Source organism: Taeniopygia guttata, chromosome 6, assembly GCF_048771995.1.
Source record: "Taeniopygia guttata chromosome 6, bTaeGut7.mat, whole genome shotgun sequence".
NCBI classification, from domain to species: Eukaryota; Metazoa; Chordata; class Aves; order Passeriformes; family Estrildidae; genus Taeniopygia; species Taeniopygia guttata.
This window is the reverse complement of record NC_133031.1, coordinates 27438121-27459231: the sequence shown is the minus strand read 5'-3', so window position 1 is coordinate 27459231 and position 21111 is coordinate 27438121. Positions and strand designations below refer to the sequence as shown.

The following is a 21111-nucleotide window of genomic DNA, read 5'->3' as shown; positions in this document are numbered from 1 at the left end:
GATTGTCAGCTTCCTACTCTAGGTTGCTTAGAGGAAAAAGGAAATAGTTCTGGAACAATGCAGACAGAGGCTTTAAATAACTGTCAGAGGAGTGCTGCTTACTGGAAGTTAAAAGTTTTAGCACTACTCTCCCAGCAAATCTTGGATCCCACAGCTGTCAGGTCCCACCTGAGTTAGCAGAGGGAAGGAAGCACGCAGCCAGCCATCACCAAGGCAGAATGGAAAACAAATATTAGCAAAGATCATTTCCCCCCTCATTTTAGTAATCCACGGTAATCCCTGTGCATAGCAAGAAGGCAGATCTCAATCCCAGAACACTGAAAGGAGCGTCCCCGCCTGCCAAGGCCAGGTTAGCAGGATTACCAGCCCGAGCTGCCAATCCCCAGGCACACAGGGTGTGCAGGGCACACAGGCAAGCTCATTAGCAAACTCTAAAATTGCACCACATCCCGGAATCGGGGCTTGCTGGGGCACGGCCCAGCACAGGGCAGGTGAATCCCTCTCGCCCCTCCCGGGTCACACGCGGCTCCCCGCGGGGGTTTCCCAGGGAAGCCGCTCCCGGTGCAAAGATCCTGCACCAGGCGGACCCTGTGGGGATCCCGGCGCACTGGCCCATCAGGTTCGGCGACATTTGAGCTCTCAGAGTTTAGAAAGAGCGGCTTTTGCTGCTGTTTACATGTCAAACAGCAGCGTGATTCACAGCGCGAATCCCGAGGCGCTGCCTGGAAACGAAAACCGGGACGCGTACGCCCTGGCCACGCCCGTCTGCTGGACGGTGTCTGCTGGGGATTTTATTTACAGAAGCAGAAAATAAAGCATAAAAACGCCTCAAAGCCTGAGTTCCGCGGCGGGCCCTGGCAGGCGGGCAGGCAGCGGCTCGCCGGGCTGGGCAGGCCCGCGCAGGTGGGACGGCTCCGCCTCAGAGCAGAGCCCGGCGCAGCTGAGGCGGGGAGCGGCATCCCGGAATCCCGGGACAGCCCCGGGGGAGCCGCTCCCGCCGCGCCCGGAGCCGCGCCACACCAAGGACTACAACTCCCAGCGCGCATTGAGGCAGCCGGAGCCCCGTCAGGCCTACCGCTCCCAGCACGCTCCGGGGGGCACGAGCGGGGTGCGTGGGCACGGCGCCGCGCAGTGCCAGCTGGGAGCTGTAGTTGTGCCCGGGGGCGGTGCCGGGCCGGAGCCGCCATGCCGGAGGGGACGGGAGCGCTCCGGGAGGTGCTGCCCAAGCAAGGTACCGGCGGCCAGCACCGCCCGGCCCTGCCCGCCCGGCCCGCCACTCGCTCACGGCCTTTTTCTCCCTCTGCAGGGCAGCTGTCGGTGGAGGACACGGCCGCACTGGTGCTGTGCAAGCCCAAGATCCTGCCCCTCAAGTCGGTGTCGCTGGAGAAGCTGGAAAAGCTGCAGAGGGCGGCGCTGGAGGCGGCCCAGCCGCCCGAGGCGGCCCCGCCGCCGCCCGCGGGGGCTGCGCCGGCCCGGCAGTAGCGGGAGGGCCGTGCCCGGGGCGCCCGATCGGAGGTACCGCTCGGAACGGGGCCCGAAGGCGGGCGGTGGTGCCGGCCGGGCGGGGAGGCCGCGCGTCGGGCGCTGCTGGGGGAGAAGCTGCGCCGGTCGCTGCCCTGGCGCAGTTTTAAACGCGAATTTAAGAACCAGAACCCCTCGGAAAGCGGGAGGAGGCGAGTTCCACACCACCCTGCTCCAAGCCGGGTTTACCCGACCCGCTCGAGCACTGATGCGCTTGGCTCCTAGAGCACAGCGTGTTCCCGGCCGTGGAATGGCTATTCCCAGCATTTCGGAACACCTGAAATTTTGACGTGAAACTGAAAAACAAAGGAGAGGCTCTACTGAGTTCCTGTAAGCGAGTCATCCTTAGATCCATCTTGTTCTTGAGGAACGGCTTCACGAAGCTGCAAAGACACAGTCACAGTATCTGTGCCAGCCTGGACACTCCTACGCAAGTCAGTTGTGTTTTCCAAAACAGATCTCGTAAATACTCACTTGCCATGAGCTTAATTATTCTGTGCTCTCCTCCTGCTTGTAATACCAAAGGGCAGCATTAGATGTTACTGCTTAATTTATTCTATTTAAAATAAATAAAAAGGAAACAAGAGCTTCACAAAAAATATCTTTAATATGTTTTACCAGAACTTTTCACTTTTCCAGTTACATAGAAAAAAAGACAAGTTTGGTACATGGGGGCTGAAACCAACCAGTGTTCTCCCCTGAAACAGATGAATTTGTCTTGTGACCCAGCTGTATTTTCTTGGGCTCTTTAAAACAAACTGCTAATTTTTTTAACTCCCAAAGCACAGTATTTCTTTAGCAGCAATGGAAATGGGATCACAGCAGCTTAACTTGACCCTTTATAATAAAGCTTTGTATAAACCAGTGATTTTATGATGACAGCACTGTCCTGGAAAGAGCGAGCAGCAGTCAGACATTGATGCACACGTGGAATGATTAGGTCATAAACATGGCACATACAAAGATAGCTTATTTCAAGGCACCACCACAGCAGAGTGGCTAGTTGTTCTACCATATGCCCAAAGAAAGAACACTTCTTCCTGAAATTTACAAAACTATTAAAAAAAAAGAAAACAATTTGTACCCAAAACATGTGCTCTTAAAAAAATACCAACTGTGCTAAGCAACTCTTGAATTTGGTCTGTCCTAGATGTGTATCCATACACACACCGGAGGAGCATGCGTGTTGTGTACATCGACAGCGAGCTATGTTCCCTTTCGGTTTGTAAGGCTTCAGGAGGCAGGTCTCACATTCAGTAGCTTTCCAGCTTCAGACGACCTCCGTCTCCTTCACTCACAAAACGCTTCCTGCCCCTGTAAGAAAGTAGAAAGTCCCTTTTCAGTAATTTAGAGTAGTACTGCTTGTTTTTTACCAGTGAGAAGAATCTTCTCCCGGATCTTGGAAATCAAAAATAAAGTGTGAGTTCAGCAGGGTTAGCAGCGATCACAGTGTCAGCTCAGCTGCTTAAAAATGCTGGTTTGGAAACCTAGAAATGGGGGGTTTCTACTTAAAACTGAAGTACACAAACCAAAAATGCCTCTCAACATATAACTGGTAGCCAAAGTATAATCAAGCTTTTGATGCAGTGATGACTCTATCCTCCCACACACCCAAACCTGCAAAACATTTGATACCAACACACACACAGAGTTTTAAGCGTAAAGTCCACAAATGGAGGGTGTTCTTGATAAAGATGCTAACATTGCAAGATCCAAATTTATCACATTTAAGAACTCTAACAAAACACCCAAAATTGGAAAGACCTGTCAAATAAATACTATTTCAAATGCATAAAACTGTGAATAATAGTATTAACATCCTATTTTAAAATTAACATATATTCCCCAGAGGAAATGAAGCATCTTAACTGTTTTGTGACCAGTAAGGAGGTAACAGCATACTGATTAGGTACAGTTCACACAGCATTATTTATGCTACGAGTAACTAAGCCATACCCAAAAAAAAAAAAAAAGCATTACACAAATCACAGGACAGATATGAGGAATGGGGTGTGCAGAACTTATCCTGTTCCTTTTTATATAAATATTAGGACTGGTTCTCTCATCTTAGAACTCTACTCGCACTCTTTGGTAAGTTTAAACCATTTTTAAAGGATTTTTTTTTTCCATTTCCCCAGTATAGCTGACAGTTTTCCACTGTCACCTACACGGACCATTGTGACACCAGGATCTTCCAGCTTGGTGCTGCACCAATTTCTACCAAGCAAATCAGGAAACCAGAGGAGAGGCAGTCTTTATCCTGTGGGGAGCACTGAGGGGTGCTGCCTGGGATTCACAGGAGGCTGCCTTTCCTTATCCCAGCCTCAACAGGTTTCACATCAATGCAGCTTCTTAATACACATTTTACCAGTCCAACTGTTGGTCCATTCTCCAGTTTCCACTTCCAATCAGTAACACTTTGGTCCCAAGATGCTGCTCTCTGTGACCTGTGATAGGAATGAAAACAGTGCCTTTGCCTAGCTACAGTGAAACAAGTACCTTGAAGGGCAGAGGTCTCTCAGGGGTTTGGAGATGATTCCAGCCTGAAAGCATTCCTCTACGAAGCGCTCCAGCACTGAATAGGAGTGTGGCACATCGAGGTTAATGTCTGGGATTTCACAGTAAACCCGTTCATAGCCCTGCAGTGTAAGGATTCAAATAATGCATCAGGTTATTCTAATATTTTATTACAGTTTTTTAAATACCCTTCTGCATTCCAGAGGATTTATTTTTTTTAATGGTTTTACAAACCTAAAGCATTGCAGCTACAAGTCAGTAGAGAGATAAGGTATATAATATCAGCGCATACCATGGCATTATACAAATATCTATCTACATAAAAACACAACCTGAACTTTTAACTTCTTTAGAAGTCAGAAATCCAGACAGTATGAAACCTGTATGTTAACCTGCCTGTTGCTACAAGGGTAGTAACATGGGAAGAAAATGAATGTCTTCCATGTAAGTGAACAAAATATGGCCACAAATGATCAACACAAGTTTATGCTACAGAGGAGAGACTGGGGACAACCAGAGATGACTTCAGGACTTCCCACCAACAACACAGCTGTAAGTGTTGGTGTGGTTCCCAGTCTGTCCTGGGACAGAGCTGCTGTCATATACTCATCCTGAGAAGTAAAGTCACAGATGGCTCCAACTGTGCAAAATACTTATTTTTCTATACTGCTCTATATATTTGTAATTAGATAGCCTTTATTGTACTACTTCAGTTACAAATAATTACCAGATAAAAAGACACATTTAAAAGATGAAGCAATATTTCAGCATTTTAGATTATTGGTTTTAACCATTTAACTGCATAAAGGCAGCTGAAAATTTTGGAAGACCTTATACAAACTTCTCTAGATGCCACACTTACTCTTTTCATTTGATCCACAGTAATGACAGAAGACTTCCACAGAGTTTTCAGCAAATCCAGTATCATTTTAAAGGTCTTTTCTCCAGTTGACTCCAAAACTAGTACAATGGCCTAAAAACAAATCATGCAAGAGTTTTGACTAAAATGAAAACACTGGCTCAGGTAAAAGGTGTGTGACCATATGAGGTACAGAAAGGAGTGAATGTGTTATTATGAATTTTCTGGGGGGAAAAGCCCATTTGCTACATGCACTCACAATTTCAGGTTTTTTACTATTATTAGTAGTAGTAGTAGTATTTGTTATTGTTGTTGTTATAAAAGAAAAACAAATGAAAATTCTTTGGATAAAATAAAAGGTATGCAAAACCAGAAAGGACTAGACATAGTGAAAAGCATTGCCTTTCTCTCTCTGGTTTCACCACTACATGACTATATCCATATGGCTGCTGCAATACAGATGGCAATTAATTAATTTTGTGAAATTAATTTTGTATCCATGGGGTTTTAATTTGGTATCCATAGGGGTTTCTTATCTATGATTTTAGGAGGACTCAGAAGTTTAGATTCTACAATACTGCACAACCCCCATCATCTGAAATGATTCTCTATTTCTATTGTGAAGGAATTTTCTATAACAAGTCCATTGACTGAAAAGAAAATTTTGTAGATTGTGGGTGTTCAGCTTTATTGGTAAACAACCATTTCCCAATTTGGCAGATAAAAGAGTACAAATGGGAACAGTCTCCCATATAGGCTGGTCTGAAAAATGTAAGCTTTTACAAATGTGCTGGGTGAAACAATCCCACCCTGAAAAAGGAAGCTCTATAATTTAACAAAAACAGGTAACACCCATTAGAATACCCAGATATCTGAAACTAGAAGGAAATAAACACCAAAATAAAGCATGGGAGGTTTTTCTTTGTTGCTATTCCTCAGCAGAAAATAAACTGAGATCTTATTTTCAGGAACTAATAATAAACTGAATTCAACTATTTAATCCCCAGAAATTACTTAGGAATCTTCCCAGAGTCAGCAGCAGTTTACTTATTGCACAATGCACATAGAAATGAGCACACAAATCTTCAACTTTACATGAAACAATTTAGTTATTCAAATAACAGAACAAGCAACCTAAGCTTCACATGCCAGTTATATTATTTGCATGCCCACATCAAAACAACAACAATTATTAAAGGGACTGTGATTTCTCCTTACTTCATATACAAGTTCATGGTGAAAATGGGGTACTTCCAGTTCCTGAAGGCAGCGTTCTGCTTCCAATACATCTCCAGAAAGCAAATACTCTTTCAGCAACATATCAATCTATTGAATTTTAAAACAAAAACCCAACACTAATTAGATACAAAATGCAAAAGCTGTCAACCATTTTGATAATTCACTAGCAACCCAGCAGCATGTTAGTTCCTCAAACTTGCTGCCAATGCTTTTATAAATCTAATTAAATTTAGGCATTAATTAAATGGAGATGTTATCAGTAACCTGAAACACAGCGTAAGCCAAATACCTATCCACAGTGTTGATACAGAAGCACCAAAATCATTGTTTTATAAGCTGTGTGTCACCATAAAAGGAGCATGTGGGTGGCATTAAGTTTATCCTCTCCCTTGAATGCCTCCTCCTATCATCTGTTAGACTCCCAAACTAGAAATTGTAACATGACCTTTTCCTTTAGACCTGCTTACCTTCTAGCATGGATCTCTAAACATTCCTCTTTCTTCCTCTCTCTTTTTTTCAGTTATTACTGCCCTTTTGATCAGCAGTGCCAAAAAATAATAGTTTATCTAGTTTAGCCAGTTTCATCTTGGCTCTTTTAATTACTTCATCACTTTATACTGTGAGGTCTTAAAAAGCTGAATGCTTACAAGTTTTGCTTAAAGCAAAAATAAACATATACTTGCAATACAGAATGTTGTACTAGCATGCTCCCACCAGTGACAAATACTACAAAATCAACTAAATTATCTACGTCAGTTCTACTACGTTGTCTAAATGAACTATATAAAAAAATAAAGTCCAAGCAACAAAACTAAACCAACACTCATGACGTAAGACATCATTTTAGTACGGGATACTTGTCTATCTTCCCTCTGCCCCGAACAAAGTAAGCTCAGACCAAGAGGCAGCTGGGGAGTGGGGAGTTTTGTCATTACCTCTTTGACCAGGTGTTTCACAGACTGCTGGCCCCCTCCTGCCCCCCACACGCTGTCGATGCGCTTGCCTCCCTTGCTCATGCTCAGCAGCACCGTTGCACGGTCCAGCGCCGCTCTAAAGGCAAAGTCAGCGCTTTAAACCTGAGCACACAACTTCATTAAATGCATCTGCAACTTCCCCCATGGCCACGTCTCCTCAAAGCTACCACATCTTTGGGAAGAGGTCAGGGTTATCAACTCCACAGGGACCATCCAGATCAAAATAACAGCAAATAAGCTCCCCACGTTGTCTTTCTGTCACCCTTACACTCCTGCTCATATCAAGGAAAGGTAACAATGCTGCGATGGCAGTAGATTAAATCACCAATGCAGAACCTGAAACATCCTCACAAAAAACATCTAAATATTTTTCTTATGCAGAAATGGATTGTATCCAGTCTTCTCCAAGAATGCAGCTTGGCAGATAGATCTCAAACAAAAAAGGCCTGAGTTGCTGCCACACTCAAGAGCATTTTTCTACTGAAATACTATTTTCTGTTTGGGTCTGAAGAATTATGAAACCTTTAGAATTTAAGCCAAAGAAAACACTTCAGAAGGTAAATATGTAGTTGGAAAAATAGCACAAGCTAAGGATGCCTGCCAGTTTATTGAAAAAATAATAAAAGGAAAGTAAGGTAAAAAAAAGAGGTCTGGGATACAGTATGTACCGTCCATGTAAAGGAGGAACAGTTCTCCAGTCCTCATGCTGGGAGCAAGCCAATAACAATAACTCTATTCACCAAGATTTAATGAGCAGGAAAGACTGGCCAAGAAATAACAAAGGCAGAAAAGCATCCCAGATGTGCAGAATGCAGGCAACAATCCTTCAAATCACAGGACACATTTATGTCAGTGACAGACAATTTTCTCAATTTGAGCCCCCAAGGTAGGCAGCTAAGAATTGCTCTTCATTCTGAAAGTGCTGAACCATAATCACTGCAAATGCAACTTCTGGAAGATACAGGAGTTCAGCACCTCCATAAGCCTGAAACATACACTTATGGGGGTAAGAAAAATAAAACATGACTCATTATTAAAACATCCCTCTTTGTCAGAGATTGCTCCTTCAAACTTCTCACACTGACATGGAAAACAATTGTACTCCTTGACAAATAGAACATTACAGAGAAAGTCTCGGAAATCACTGCACAGGCTTCAAGCCTCTGTAAGGCAAAACAGTTAATCCCTTGTGTATTTCACAACATATTTACAGCAGCTGTCCTGATGCTATATTTACCCATTAATCACATTAAAGCTTTTTCTGAGACAAAACCTTCCATAACCACTGCTTCTTTCAGTTCATTTTATACCCTCGAACAGAAGCTGGACAACAAAGCTGACAAACTCAACTCAAATGTATTAATATATTTTTCAGAACCCAGTATTTCTTCTCTGACTTGAGTCATTCTGGATTTTGTTGGTTTTGTGGTTTCTTTTTTTTCCATTTCAAGTTAAAAAAAAAAAAAAAAGTTAAAGAACAGCATGATTTATTCTGAAGCTGTGAATTCCTGATCATCATCTTTGACATTTGGAATAGAAAACTGTCTCTATAGAAAAAGCAAGGAAATTACCGAGCTTGGACACAATCCACAGTGCCTTTGTAGCCATCTACGTAGGTACTGCTTAGGATCCCATCTCCAACAGCTCTAGCAATGAACTGGCCCACCAACTGCAACAAAACAGAATCATTTTTAATTAAATGCTGAATTTCAAAGAAGTTTTAAGTAGATAATTATAATGTGCTTGGTTTTCAGATTTTATTTAAATGAGCTGTTTCAAAGTGAAAACACAGCCTGAGTAATTGGGAGACGATTACAGACAGTAAGAAAATCAATAGATATTTTTCAAACACAGAGTCTATTTCATTTTATTTGATCTTTTTAGCCACAAAAAGCTTTTGACTACTGGCAGAAAGATTTACAAATATACCTGTGGTGCCCTGGGAGAATCCAACACCAATTCAGGTAGTTCTTTGAGAAGTCTATCAAAGGATTTTTCCACATCAGTCTTGCTTACTACTGTCCCACAAAGGTCGGAGATGAGCTTAGATGTCATTTCCCTGTGACTAGCCTTCCCCTCTAATGCCAAGGAAACAGCCAGCACTGGCACACTGTATTTCATTTCACCAAGGTTTAAGTTCTTCAGCATCTCCTGGATAAGATTGGACAAACAGAACAATGAGATTTCATAATTTTTATTATTTAAATATATAAATAGACCTCAAATATTTATGTGCTTATATTTATACAATTACATATATGCTTCTGCTCACATTAATTTGTATAACTTCTTGGGTATTCTTATAGTGCATTTCTTGCCAATTTCTCTATAAACTCATTCATAGCTGGCAATTCCATTACCCTGTATGCTACAGCTTTGACCCCTAAAACAAAGAAATAAAAAGGCAGATAACATACCGAAACTTCGTTAGTATCTCCATGTTCAAAATACTCCTGGATGATTGGTGTTAAAGTTTTTTCAAATGCTCTTTCATCAAGAGGTAAAACTACTGTTTCATAGACACAGTTCTCCTGTTTTAAAAGACAACAGAAACACATATCCTTACTGTCTTTTCTTGCACCTTCTGCAGCACTAATGGCATCAAAATAGTGTTTTTTAAATCCTTAATGCTTTGTTCTTGGTAGTCAATATTCTGCCAAAAAACATTGGACTCTCTCTCTACTATTAAAGTGCAGACAATGCTGGCTGTCATACTTCTTCATATTTTGACTTTACTGTTAGCTGAATTCAACTGAAAGGCTGAATTTACTGTTAAACAACGGTAAACACACCAAACTCTGCTCCTAGGATTCAACTGATACCACAGGAACAGAGGTCTAGTGCCTCCATAATGAAGGGAAAGCGCCAGAAACTCCTGCCCCAGCCCAGCAGAGTTGGCCATGCCACAGGACCTTCCCCTGCATGTGGCACTCCTGTCCCTGGCAGGAACCCAGCCTTGTTCCCTCTTCCTTGGTGACTCTGTGACCAGACAGGTAGTGCCATGCACAAATCACAGAAAAGGCATTTTCAGTATTTGTGGGCAAAGGCATTCCCTGAAGGGGAAAAAAAGAGGCACACAGCAACTGCCTCATGTATCACCTGTCCTGCAGAGTTCGAGCAGCACCAGATCTGATTTAACTCATTTCCCTACTCTGCACCTACAGAAGCAACATTCACAGCAATACTACAGAGCTGAACAAAGACCTATCTGATCAAAGACATTCTTCAAGCAATGTGTAATGGAAAGAAAGTTTTCATGATCAAGAAGTATAGCAGAAATCAAAAAAACTATCCTTTCATCACACCAAAGTTACACAGAATGTTCATTCTTCATAAAATTTTGCTCTATGCACTTGTCAGCTCCATTTTTAATGGCTATTTCTGTTTATGTAAAGTGTCAAATTTTAGGGAAAATTGATCCTGGAAGAAGGTCTTGATATTCTCACATAACATACTTTCAGCAGCCCTGGCTACAGCAAACAGCCTCCACTCAAAGGACACCACCATTGTTCTGCTTATGTCATACAGAGTGTACTGACAGTCTGCCTTGCAATTGCATTGATCTCAGAGACTTCAGCAACCTGTGTCCCTAATCACCATTTCCCTTTCAATGATAGCAAGCCCCTCTGCCCAATAAGTATTGCTTTCTCTCCCCTTCTCCCAGTAATATGGCTGTAAGATACAATCTTCCCTAACATATTCTAAATAAGTATGTCAACAAAACATCCAAGCCATCAACTTCATGAAGTGTTTATACCAAGCAGACAAGACACTGGGTGGGCTGGGAATACATGGAAGAGAAAAATCTACAAAGGATGCTAAACTCCCCACTTGAAAATAAACTAAATTCCCAACTTGAGCAAGTCTGTGTTGCAATTTTAACATATTGTCTGTGTGCAATATGGAGCAGTACTGCAACACCCACATCCACGGGAACCAGCAGTGGAAAACACACCTGGGAAAGGGATACTGCTCACTCAGGCACAGAAAGAGGGCTCAGGGGTGAGATTTTTGAGAATTACACTGTGACTTATACACCAGCTGACTTTTTACTAGCCAATAATCTATTCTTGAGCATAAAAATGAACATTTCAATGTAGCCAGGATTACATTCATGTCAACTCACAAGGCCATTGAAATCGGTAAGAGGAAATACAAACTAACACTGCAAAGAAACTATTTGCATACCTGGTCATCGTCATAATTAGGATCCTTAATATCTACTTCTTCCACATCATACACTTGACCTGGTGTTCCCCAAACTCCTTTACCGCCTGCTCCACCTGGCAAAAATATGGAAGAGTAAGGACCACCAGTTTACACACAACACTTCTAACTTCAACACAACATTCTTTCACTTAAAAGTGATCTATCACTGCTGTGCCCATCTCCTGACTAACAATATATGCTGAAGAGGGTGTGTTTGTCTGACAAGTCCCCACTTCCCCAGCCACTTTTCATCACTTTCCCACAAGACACTAGAAGCAGTATGGACTGCACAAGAATTTCTGAAGGTTGAAACTGTACTTTCAAATACAACCATGATTTAAATTTGCATTAGTAACAGTCCTATGAACCACCAACAGTTCAGATTTGTGTATTAAGCGTGCTAAGGAAATGTACTTCCCTCAAAAACACATGTTGGTTGATCACAGACATATTAGATTTGCTGCCACCTGCTATTGCCACCCACTAAATAAAATAAAGGGCCAAATGCCTGCACAGAGACTGTGGTTTATGAAAACCATTTCCAGCAGAAAAAAATGTACTGTGCTTTGAACAAATTTTTATCTTTCTCCTTCTACTCTTCCCTAAGCTACACCAACCTTTCTTTGGTAGACCTCTTCCCTTTCCAGACCGGGATCGCCTGTCCAGAAGTTTCCCCTTTGGACTTGTCGGTACAACTCCAATCTTCAGTGTCTCTCCATTCTCACTAACAGAGTCTCCTCTCCCAGAATCTCTAGAGGAGTTTTTCCTCAACCGTCTCTTTGCTTTAGCATTTATTTTGGCTTCAGTAATTGAAGTTGCAGGAATCCAATTTCCATTGATTTCAGTTTTTCGTTCCTCAGACCCACCATTTTCTTCATCACCAGAAAATGGAGCATCATTTAGATTCTCAAGTTCTTAAAAAGACAGAAAAAAAATCTTATTGTTTTAAACAGTTTTATGTTAGAATACCAAAACACATTGCATTTAGAAAGGATTATAAAAAGAAAGGAATATATATAGAATCATATAGAATTCTTGTTTTCAAGAATGTAAAGGCAAACATTGTTTTTAAGGTATGTCTACATACTGCAGTAATAAGGAGTTCCTTATTCCCCTGCACAAAATATCCACAATCTAAACAGAGCAGATGTCAAGAGTTGGAAAGCAAATTAATAAAACCAGACATAAATGCATAAACCACAGAAAACCCCACCCTTGTTACACAAAAACTATCCGAACTCCTAAGTGCATAGATCTAAGCGCCTCGTTCTCACTCCTCCCACTCTTCTCTTGATTTAGAAACAAATTAAACTGCCAATACAGTAAATTCCGTAGGAACTCACCAATGTTACAAGAGTCGTCAACAAAGTGAAATTAATTCCCTAAATCATCGACCAATATTTCCCTTATTCAATTCAAAGAATTTCAAACACAGCTCACTAGCAAGAAAAGCAACCATTTAAGCATAGAAAAATCTAAAAAAATTATTAATTTTAGGTTTTGTTTTTAAAGTTATGGGACAGAAAATGCTGTTCACTACAAATCTTGGAGAGCTTGGTAATGAAGACTCCTAGAATATACAGTCTTTTGCATCAGTTAGATCTCTCTTCTCTATGGATCGTCCCTCACTGTAGCTTCTGTCAAGACTGTTTCTAAACAGAACACAATCAAATAAAATAGGTTTGTTTTGTACCCAACAAAAAACTCTCTCACTACTTAAGGATCTGTAAATATCTCAGAGCACCAAGAAGCCCAGTAACTTCACTCTCTGAGGAAGCTACTGCACATTTAATGTTTAGGTCTAAAGTCTTATTTCACAAAGTTAAATTGTCTCCAGAATGTCTTATTTACAGCATTATAAACAAAAGCTTTCACAAGATATTCTTCCCCCTTCTTAACTAATAAAGATTAAAAAAAAAGAAAAGAAAAAGCACCTGAGAACCTATTTACACTCCAGTGAGTACCCTGGGAGTCCTTGCAAATGAGAAGACACACACAGAGAACAGCCCCAGCTCTCTGTTACACAGTTCTCCATTTCTCCAGAACTGAGTCCTAAAGACACAACCCACAGCGCCAACACCAGCAGGGCAAGACGAGGGCACTCAAAAGAAGCTTTTTCAAAACTGCTTTACAGAAGAGTTCACTGCCATAAACCCAGAATATGAAGAGTATTCAAAATTTACATTTGAACTTAGCTAACATAATAATTCACCCTTCCAATACCTGCTCAAGAGCAACATGCATTTGGCAATACTTCTCAGAATTATGTTTTATTCACTTTGAAACAAGTTCATTAAAAATTATTTTTAAAGCAAAGTGGACTAATAAAATATTGCCAATCTCCAAGTATTTACACATATCAAAGAGTATATTAAACTGAGCAAACACTGGTGGAACTGCCTCCTTTGTGATCAAAGAAATAATATTTAGATAATGGTGTTCAGAGATGTGAATGCTACAGCTGAGCAATAATGCAGCCATTCCAGGCTAAGCTTCATCTCTCCACTCATTACTCCCACAAAAGCATTCCTTTTATGCTTGCAGCAAGCTAAAAAAGAAAAGCATGCATCACATCCAGGAAAAGATTTCTCACAAGCAACTTTCTCTGTTTGTCTAACATTTTAATAAAACAATGAGAGATTTGCATAAAGCTAACAGAAGGGGAATAAAGAGCAAACCCAACCAGGTTTCCTTCCTCTCATTCCCCAGGAGACCCCATCAGCAACAACCAGCTCCTCTCCAACAAATGCACTCAAATTCTTCTTCATGCTCAGTCTCCCATTAATTTCTCCACTTTAGACCTGAGTTCTGGCTGTCCAGAAACTTCACTCTTCAGTTACCACTAACTTCTTTGTCAGTTTCCAAAGAAAATGGCCAACAATTACCACAAGTCAGTCCTGACTCTGACAGCTAAGGATTAAAGGGGAGGCTACAGTCCAACCTCCTTACACAATCCTGATCTCAGGTTCAAGACTAAAGGAAATGCTCCACAGGAAACATCCAACCCTTAAGAATTAATATTTCTCATTGCACTACTACACTGGTTTTTATATACCACTGTAACTTCCAGCTGCAGCCTCTTTCTCCATAATACAGTAACCAACTGGCCCTCCACTATTAGTTACCTAATTAGGCTTGAAAAAACAGACTGAATACATATACTATTTTTCAAAAACTTAGAAAATAAAATAATAAGAGCCTATAAAGTGGTGCAAATCTTCTTTCCAGTTTCTTATCTTCACCTTATATAACATATACATACATAAGCAGTAACAGTCTTCAATCAACTTTAATACTTTGCTTACTATACACTTAGAACTTACCCAAATTTATCTCATTATCCTGCCATTAAGCCCAGCAAGCTCACTTAAAATCTCTGCTTTTATGGGCTACCTTCATTAACAAAGCCTTCTACCAATTTTAACTGTCCAAACTCTGCCAACCCAGCTCTCCTGCAGCTTTCCACCCTTTATCCAAATATAATTCTAAAATGTTGAGAACTAAGGTGTCTTTTGCATTAACCTAATTCTGCTTAAATATCAGAAATCATATGGAGTACATTGCCACCTCAGCTGCATTATCCACCATAGATACATGTTATTCTAAAAAACATTTAAAACCTCTTTGACATGAAAGAGTCAGTGCAGACCATCACAGCCTTTGGAAGATACAGAAAACAATATGAATCTGTGTTACCCTGACTAAGCATCATAAATAAATGTGTGAAATGGACAAAACAGTCCATTTCATAGCAGTCTCTAACATGTACTTCCTAAATTTTTCCCATGCCAGCCCATTCCCACCTCCAGTCAAGCCCTTCAACATTTGTTTCCCCTAATTTTAAGGTAAATTGTTGCATAAAAGCAGAATTTAAACACACCTACACAATTTACTTTTAAGTTTATTCTTTTCCTCACACCAGCACTACTGGAATTCAGATGATAAGGAGACAAGTGCAACTACTATCCAGCAACTTACAGAAATGCTAACTTTATTATTTTAATAAATTTTAAATAAACATAATAGAGCAGGATTCTTTGATATACATTTGAAGGAATCATTCTGCACGTTTTTTATGAGTTTTTTTCTAAATCAGTATTGTTAAAAAAATTATCAGGTGATGTATTTTTTTCTACAGAGAACCCTTCTGGTCAGCTAAGCAATTTTAAATTTAAAAAAAATCAAAATAACTGAATATATTACTTACCTGTTGGGGTAATATAAAGGTGTTCCTTTTCTATTTCCATAGCTGCTTAACAGAGCTGACTGTGAAATGTAAAGTCTTAATGTTTTCCCTCCAAGGCCTAAACAGAAACAGAAAAGCTTAAAGAACAAAAAACACTAGCTCAAAGTAAAATGCAAAGGCTTCACTCATAAAATATAATGGAGGGGCTGGTTCAGCTATAATTAACTATCAGTAGCAGCTGAAAAGTTCCTGGGAAGGTAAATGGTGTAGCAAGAGCAAAGCACCACCCTCCAACACTTCTAAGCCTGGATGCCTTAGCAGCTATCAGTTCTGTTACTTATAAATGGGACAAAAGCCGTTATTTTAAGGCTAAAAGCCCCATGTAGACTCCTTTTTTTAGCTGATAAAAGCCACCTCTATCAACCTAGACTGTCCTGTTCTGCCAAGTGGTTATCCCTAGGAGGGTACAATATCAATGTCACAACTGTATCCATGAGAGAAACATTCTTCATGTGAATGATGCTGATAAAATTGTACCAATTTATCAAGCTCAGCCCAGCCCTTAGAAAACAAGCTAATTTTGATCCTCCCCTCAAGGACATAGTCTTTGTTTTACTGTTTGTGTACATACAGCTATCAAGCTTTCACATCTGTGCTTCTGCACCCTTCAAACACTCTTTGCAACCACCATTCAATCTACAAGGGATAGAGTTCTCATTTAAACACTTCTCTTTTTCTGCTCCTCTTTCTCCCCCTTCCTAGTAGCTGCTATTCTCCAAACCACCCCATGTCACTGTGAAGAGGATGGCATCATCCATCTTTACTTTATGTACACAAAAAAATTAAGCAGTCCCAGAATTTCCTCATACCTCATTCCTCATCTGCAAGATTTCCACAAATCCCTTCACAGGCCTGGGAATATTACTGGTATTTTGTTTGTCCCATAAGAATTCAGGAGCCCGTTTTTCCCTATCTCATCCTTTGCTGCCCTGAAAACTGTGCACCACTGAGTGGCAAGACTGTGACACCAACCAACTGCATTCCCTTCCCCTTTTCCCTTCCCTGGTTTTCCCCTTTCATGCCCACTTGCCTGCCACAGACCCATTAACGGCAAATGATTCATCACAGACCGTTGGCAACAAAGCAACTGGTTTGGGGCACAGCATTCAGCTGTCCTGGTCTTGTATTTCCTAATGCCAAACCAAACAGTTCCCAGCCTTGTGCAATAAGAGTCTTCCCCGTTCCACACATTTTTTAAAATAAACAATTTTGTGAGTTACCTCAAGCAATCATTCAGGAGTTCTCAAGTGTACCCAGTCACTGTTGGTTGAGCTATTTTTCTGTGCAGGTCTCGGTTTAATCCACACAAACTACCTTGAAAGAACAGTTTTATCCTTCCTAGCGGAATGTTCCATCAGTTGTCCACCTCTTGGGAAAAGAAAAAAAGGACAAAACCTGTGTTAAATAATAATCTCATCTTTCATCATTTGTAACCAAGTTCTAAATTTCAAGGGGAGAAATGCTTTTCCTGTACAGGAACCTAGCTGAAATCCTCCACCAGTGGCAACATAATAAGTAACAACCCAACTTCCATGTAGTATCACTCTGAGATTCAGCATCCTATTTTGTTTATAAAAAGGATGATGGAATATCCAAGCCTTACAAGTCCTGCTGCCACTGATCAGGAGATAAAAGACTCTCAGTCTCAGTCTAGCAATGCACTTTCTCACTAACTCAAACCAGAAGACTCTGGAGCTTCAGGATGCTGGAATTTATCACTATATCCAAATCCCATTTTCTCATTTGCAGACTTACATCACACGGCACTACCGCTAAAACTAGGGAACACAATTTGCAAAACTGCCTTTAAAATATCAGAATCCATGTGGGAAGAGATAATAAAGTAATAAAATGGACAGAAGCCACTTTAGGCAGAAACGCCATGGACATTTTTAAGATGAATCAGTGACATGAATAGTACTTTTAAAGTTCGTAAGACAAGGGTATTTTTCTAATCCACCAATGAAACAAGCTCGGTGCTCTGTACCCACTACCATTTCTTGCACTTCATCTAAACAGGCAATTCTACCTCAGCAGGCACATTAACCTTTAGAAACAACACACGCAATATGACAAAGCTTCCAAAAGTTACCAAGACCTCCCGAGCTGCAAAGCATCCCTAAGCATCTTTCACATAGCATGCACTTATTCTCCCTTCTCGCTAACTTTAGGCAAACAAGCCCCCCCCCCCCCCACCGAAGCTCTGGAGACCTGCCAGCATCAGCTGCTGTTCTGCAGCCACACACACACAAAAGCACGGTAAGATTCGGTACTCCTACCAAACCCGTGCCGCGGGCCGGGACCAATGGCGGCGCAGCGCCGGCGCTGAGGAGCGGGCAGGACCGACGGCCCAGCCCGCCGGACCGAGGGCTGCAGGCCGCTGGCAGCGGGGCGAGGGCTCGGCCCGCCGGGCCAGACTGGCGCACGGGTACAGGCACGGGCCCGGGATGGGCCCGCAGCCCCCGGGATGGGCCCGCAGCCCCGGGATGCGCCCGCAGCCCCGGGATGCGCCCGCAGCGCCGCCGCTCCCTCAGGGCCGGGCCGGGCCGGGCCGAGTCCCCCTCAGCCGCCGCCGCCGCGCGCTCCCGCTGCCGGCCGTGCGCGCGCCCGCCGCCCGGCCCCGCCCCTGCCCGCCTGTGTTTTCTGCCCCAGCGACACGGCCACCCGCGGCGCCGCCATTGGCTGGCCGCCGCCCGCCCCGCAGCCAATCGGCGGGCGGGGCTCGGAGGGAAGGCCGGGGGAGAGCGGGGAGGGCGAGACCATCGCGAGTGGGTCCGGGGGGGTGGGAGCGGGAAGGAGCCATTGGTGCGGGGGGCGGGGGTGAGGGCACCGGACCCGTTCCTCCATGTCCCTGTGGGACGCGGCGCGGGGCGGCCACACCGGGACCGGGACCGAGACAGCGCCGTCCGAACCGGGACAGCACCGCCCGAGCCCTTCCAGGGGCAGGGCCGGGCGAAGCGGCGGCCCCCGGGATGCGGGAGAACGGCTCCCCACATCCCGCCTGGGGGTGCTGGGTGCTGGCAGCGGGGCAGCTGTGCCTGGTTCCTCCTCCACGTGCTGGCCTAGTTCTTTAATTTAAAGCCAATTTTTCTTCCTTTTCTGAAGCAAAAGTGGCATTCCTGCTGCTCGGCCCCCGGCGGGCAGAGCTGCCGCTGCCGCCTTCCCCCCTTGGGAAACGCTTCACACACGTTTGAGGATCAGGTTTGGGATTGACAGCATGTCCCTCCACAGCCTTCCAAACTTCCCACCTTGTTTTAGTTTACGTTTATACGAACTGCCTGAGGGCACACACCTAATTAGAGATGACAGTCTCCTCTAATTGTCATGTGCTTTGCCTCCGTTCAGGTCTCTCCTCAAAACTCAGCTCACCCATTGTCTTCTCTCCCTAATTTGTCACTCCAGAGAGCCCAAGCAATGAGGGAAGCAAATACAGATCCCTTCTGCTTTGGTATTTGTGTACTGCAGGATTTTCCAGCTGCCAGTGAGAGAAACCTCCCCAGTTAACCAGATTATGACTTGATTTTTGTAGTGTTATTAAATATTTTTCCCGTATAATTCCACTCCTGATTGGTACTCTTCTGACAGAAATAAAAGCCAAAGTTCCCTTGTGTAAGAGCCTCTGAATTAATTTACTGGCCTGGCTCTGTATGAATCATCCAAAATAGATTTAAGATCTAAAACAACAACTATCTGTTAAAAGAATGTGCAGCACAATTGCCATGTTTTCATGATCCTTCCCCCACCAGCTAAATGACAGAAAGAAAACCTTTCTTGCTCATGAAGACACTAAATTGCAGACTTTTTCATGTCAGAACAGTCCAACATGCTCACACAAGATTTTTTTCACACGCAACCTAGAGGCAGCCTTTAAAAGATGTTGTTTCCCCATCAATCAAAAAATAGTTCCTAGTTTGCTCTCTGCACCTCTGCTGACTCGTGCATACCAAGCAAACTACCACAGAGTCATCACCAAGATTTGGAAAATAAATTCTACCTATTAACATTCATCATGGAAGTTAGCTTTCCCAGCAAGGCAGAGTGGGACTTTAAAGAGATTTTTCAGTAAAGAAGAAAGAGGTGACAGAGAGACTGAAACAGTAACCAGAACCTGCACAAGTGAAAATGGCACAACACATGGCATCATGCCAATTACACCTTTTAAAGCACCCTGGAAAATTGCTAAAGGATTTTCTAATAAAGTTTAGGGCTAGATCACTTCCAAGAGGCCTAAAAGCTGGGTCAGAGGTCAAAAGAAGAGGAAAACCCCCAAACCATCCAGCACACCTCCAGACGACAATATATTGTGTGTTTACTTTCTTCTGCTGAATATCTCTATTAGCACATGGGTTATCAATCACTGAAAATCTCATCTGCACATATTTTCTGATTTCTAAAGTACTATGACCTGAAAAAGAGCTGATGTGCATGCAAGATAATTTGTATTTTTCCATTGTATCAACCAGCCTACTAAAAGACATCACCTCTTTTTCCCTTTTTAACCTCAAACCTGCAACAACTAGAAAACAGCTGATCACATGCTAACCTCTGAGCTGTAGAGACCTACTCGCCCCGTCCCCTAGACATGTTAATAGCAAACACACGATCAAAAATCCTCATGAAAACCAAACAGCAAAATTCCTCCTCACATTAAAAAAAAAAAAAAAAAAAAAAAAAAAAAAAAAAAAAAGCTAAAAACAAAACAGTCAAAGTCTTTGGAGCGTGTGTGGTGGATTTGCAGCTCGAGGCAGCCAGCGAGGGGTGTCCAGCCGGAGCCCGCCGCCCGACACCTGCACCCGGTTACCTGCGCCGCCCGGCCCCTCCTGCGCTTCCACCCCTACAGCCGCCGATCACCCGGAGCGAAATGCTTGCACGGAGGCGAGCGGGTCCCTTTCGAGCAGCCTGCCTTCCTTAGAGCCTGCTGGGTTGTTTTCAAACTCTCCCCTCCCTTTCTCAGAGGCAGGCCAAGCCCTCCCGTAACACCCAGGGGAGGGATCCCTTGGCTGGAGCTCCCCAAAACGCGTGGAGCGGCCCTTCCCCCCGCACGATGGGCACCGTGTGGCTCCGCTGCCCGGGCCGGCCTTTGCTGCTCACCGAGCGCGGGCTGAGCTGTTCCTGGGGCGCCTCACGCAGCGCTTCCGACCTCCCGCACCAGAGAGCAGCGAAAGCGGGGAGAAGTTGCCTTGGGTTAGAAACACCGCCGATCATTTCCCTTGCACTCCCCACCGCGGATTTTTCAAAGTTTTACTTTCTGTTTTAAATATTTTCGATAGGCAGCATCTGTGCTCCTGACACCTCAGCAGTGCTGTTTGGTTACAGTCGAGTCTGTTACTGTGTCACTTGGAATACGAATTTCCACACATAATGCAGACAGCAAAAATGTATCATATCTGTTAAATCAATCTGCTCTGTTCAGTTGCCTGTCTCTTGGCCTTCTGCTTTCTTTCCCTTCAGACTACTTTTATTTTTGCGTCTTCTGCTAATGTGCCTTCCTGAAATGAACTGCAAACACAGCAAACCCATTCTTTTTCATCAGGCAGCGTCAGCTC

The 21111-nt window shown here is 43.1% G+C and overlaps 2 protein-coding genes across 3 annotated transcripts; one reads left to right on the top strand and one right to left on the bottom strand.

The window, feature by feature from the left end:
* Window positions 1-1061: 1061 nt before the first annotated feature.
* Window positions 1062-2120, top strand: BBIP1 (BBSome interacting protein 1). The gene is made up of 2 exons (XM_012574632.5): window positions 1062-1231; window positions 1307-2120. Exons 1-2 carry the CDS (start codon window positions 1186-1188, stop codon window positions 1480-1482), a joined length of 222 nt encoding a protein of 73 aa, XP_012430086.3. The 5' UTR covers window positions 1062-1185; the 3' UTR covers window positions 1483-2120.
* Window positions 2110-20461, bottom strand: PDCD4 (programmed cell death 4). 2 transcript variants are annotated; one of them, XM_030276397.4, is made up of 13 exons: window positions 20417-20461; window positions 16786-16933; window positions 15527-15623; window positions 11937-12233; window positions 11299-11393; window positions 9528-9641; window positions 9040-9261; window positions 8682-8779; window positions 7072-7186; window positions 6116-6223; window positions 4901-5011; window positions 4021-4160; window positions 2110-2835 (listed from the first exon to the last, which is right to left on the bottom strand). In XM_030276397.4, the coding sequence occupies exons 3-13, from the start codon at window positions 15564-15566 to the stop codon at window positions 2775-2777; spliced, it is 1401 nt and encodes a 466-aa protein (XP_030132257.2). In that variant the 5' UTR covers window positions 15567-15623; window positions 16786-16933; window positions 20417-20461; the 3' UTR covers window positions 2110-2774. The 2 variants fall into 2 exon arrangements, with proteins under 2 accessions (XP_030132257.2, XP_002197822.2); XM_002197786.7 differs by lacking the exon at window positions 20417-20461 and adding an exon at window positions 17845-18114.
* Between the last annotated feature and the right edge of the window lie 650 nt (window positions 20462-21111).

Excerpts from the sequence above, each read along its gene's own strand:
- BBIP1 (XM_012574632.5), top strand. The coding sequence starts at position 1,186 with ATGCCGGAGGGGACGGGAGCGCTCCGGGAGGTGCTGCCCAAGCAAG. Across the intron at positions 1,232-1,306 it reads GGAGGTGCTGCCCAAGCAAG|GGCAGCTGTCGGTGGAGGAC; the intron begins GTACCGGCGGCC and ends CTCCCTCTGCAG.
- PDCD4 (XM_030276397.4), bottom strand. The coding sequence starts at position 15,566 with ATGGAAATAGAAAAGGAACACCTTTATATTACCCCAACAG. Across the intron at positions 12,234-15,526 it reads CCTTTATATTACCCCAACAG|AACTTGAGAATCTAAATGAT; the intron begins GTAAGTAATATA and ends TGTCTTTTTAAG. Across the intron at positions 6,224-7,071 it reads TGAAACACCTGGTCAAAGAG|ATTGATATGTTGCTGAAAGA; the intron begins GTAATGACAAAA and ends AAAATTCAATAG.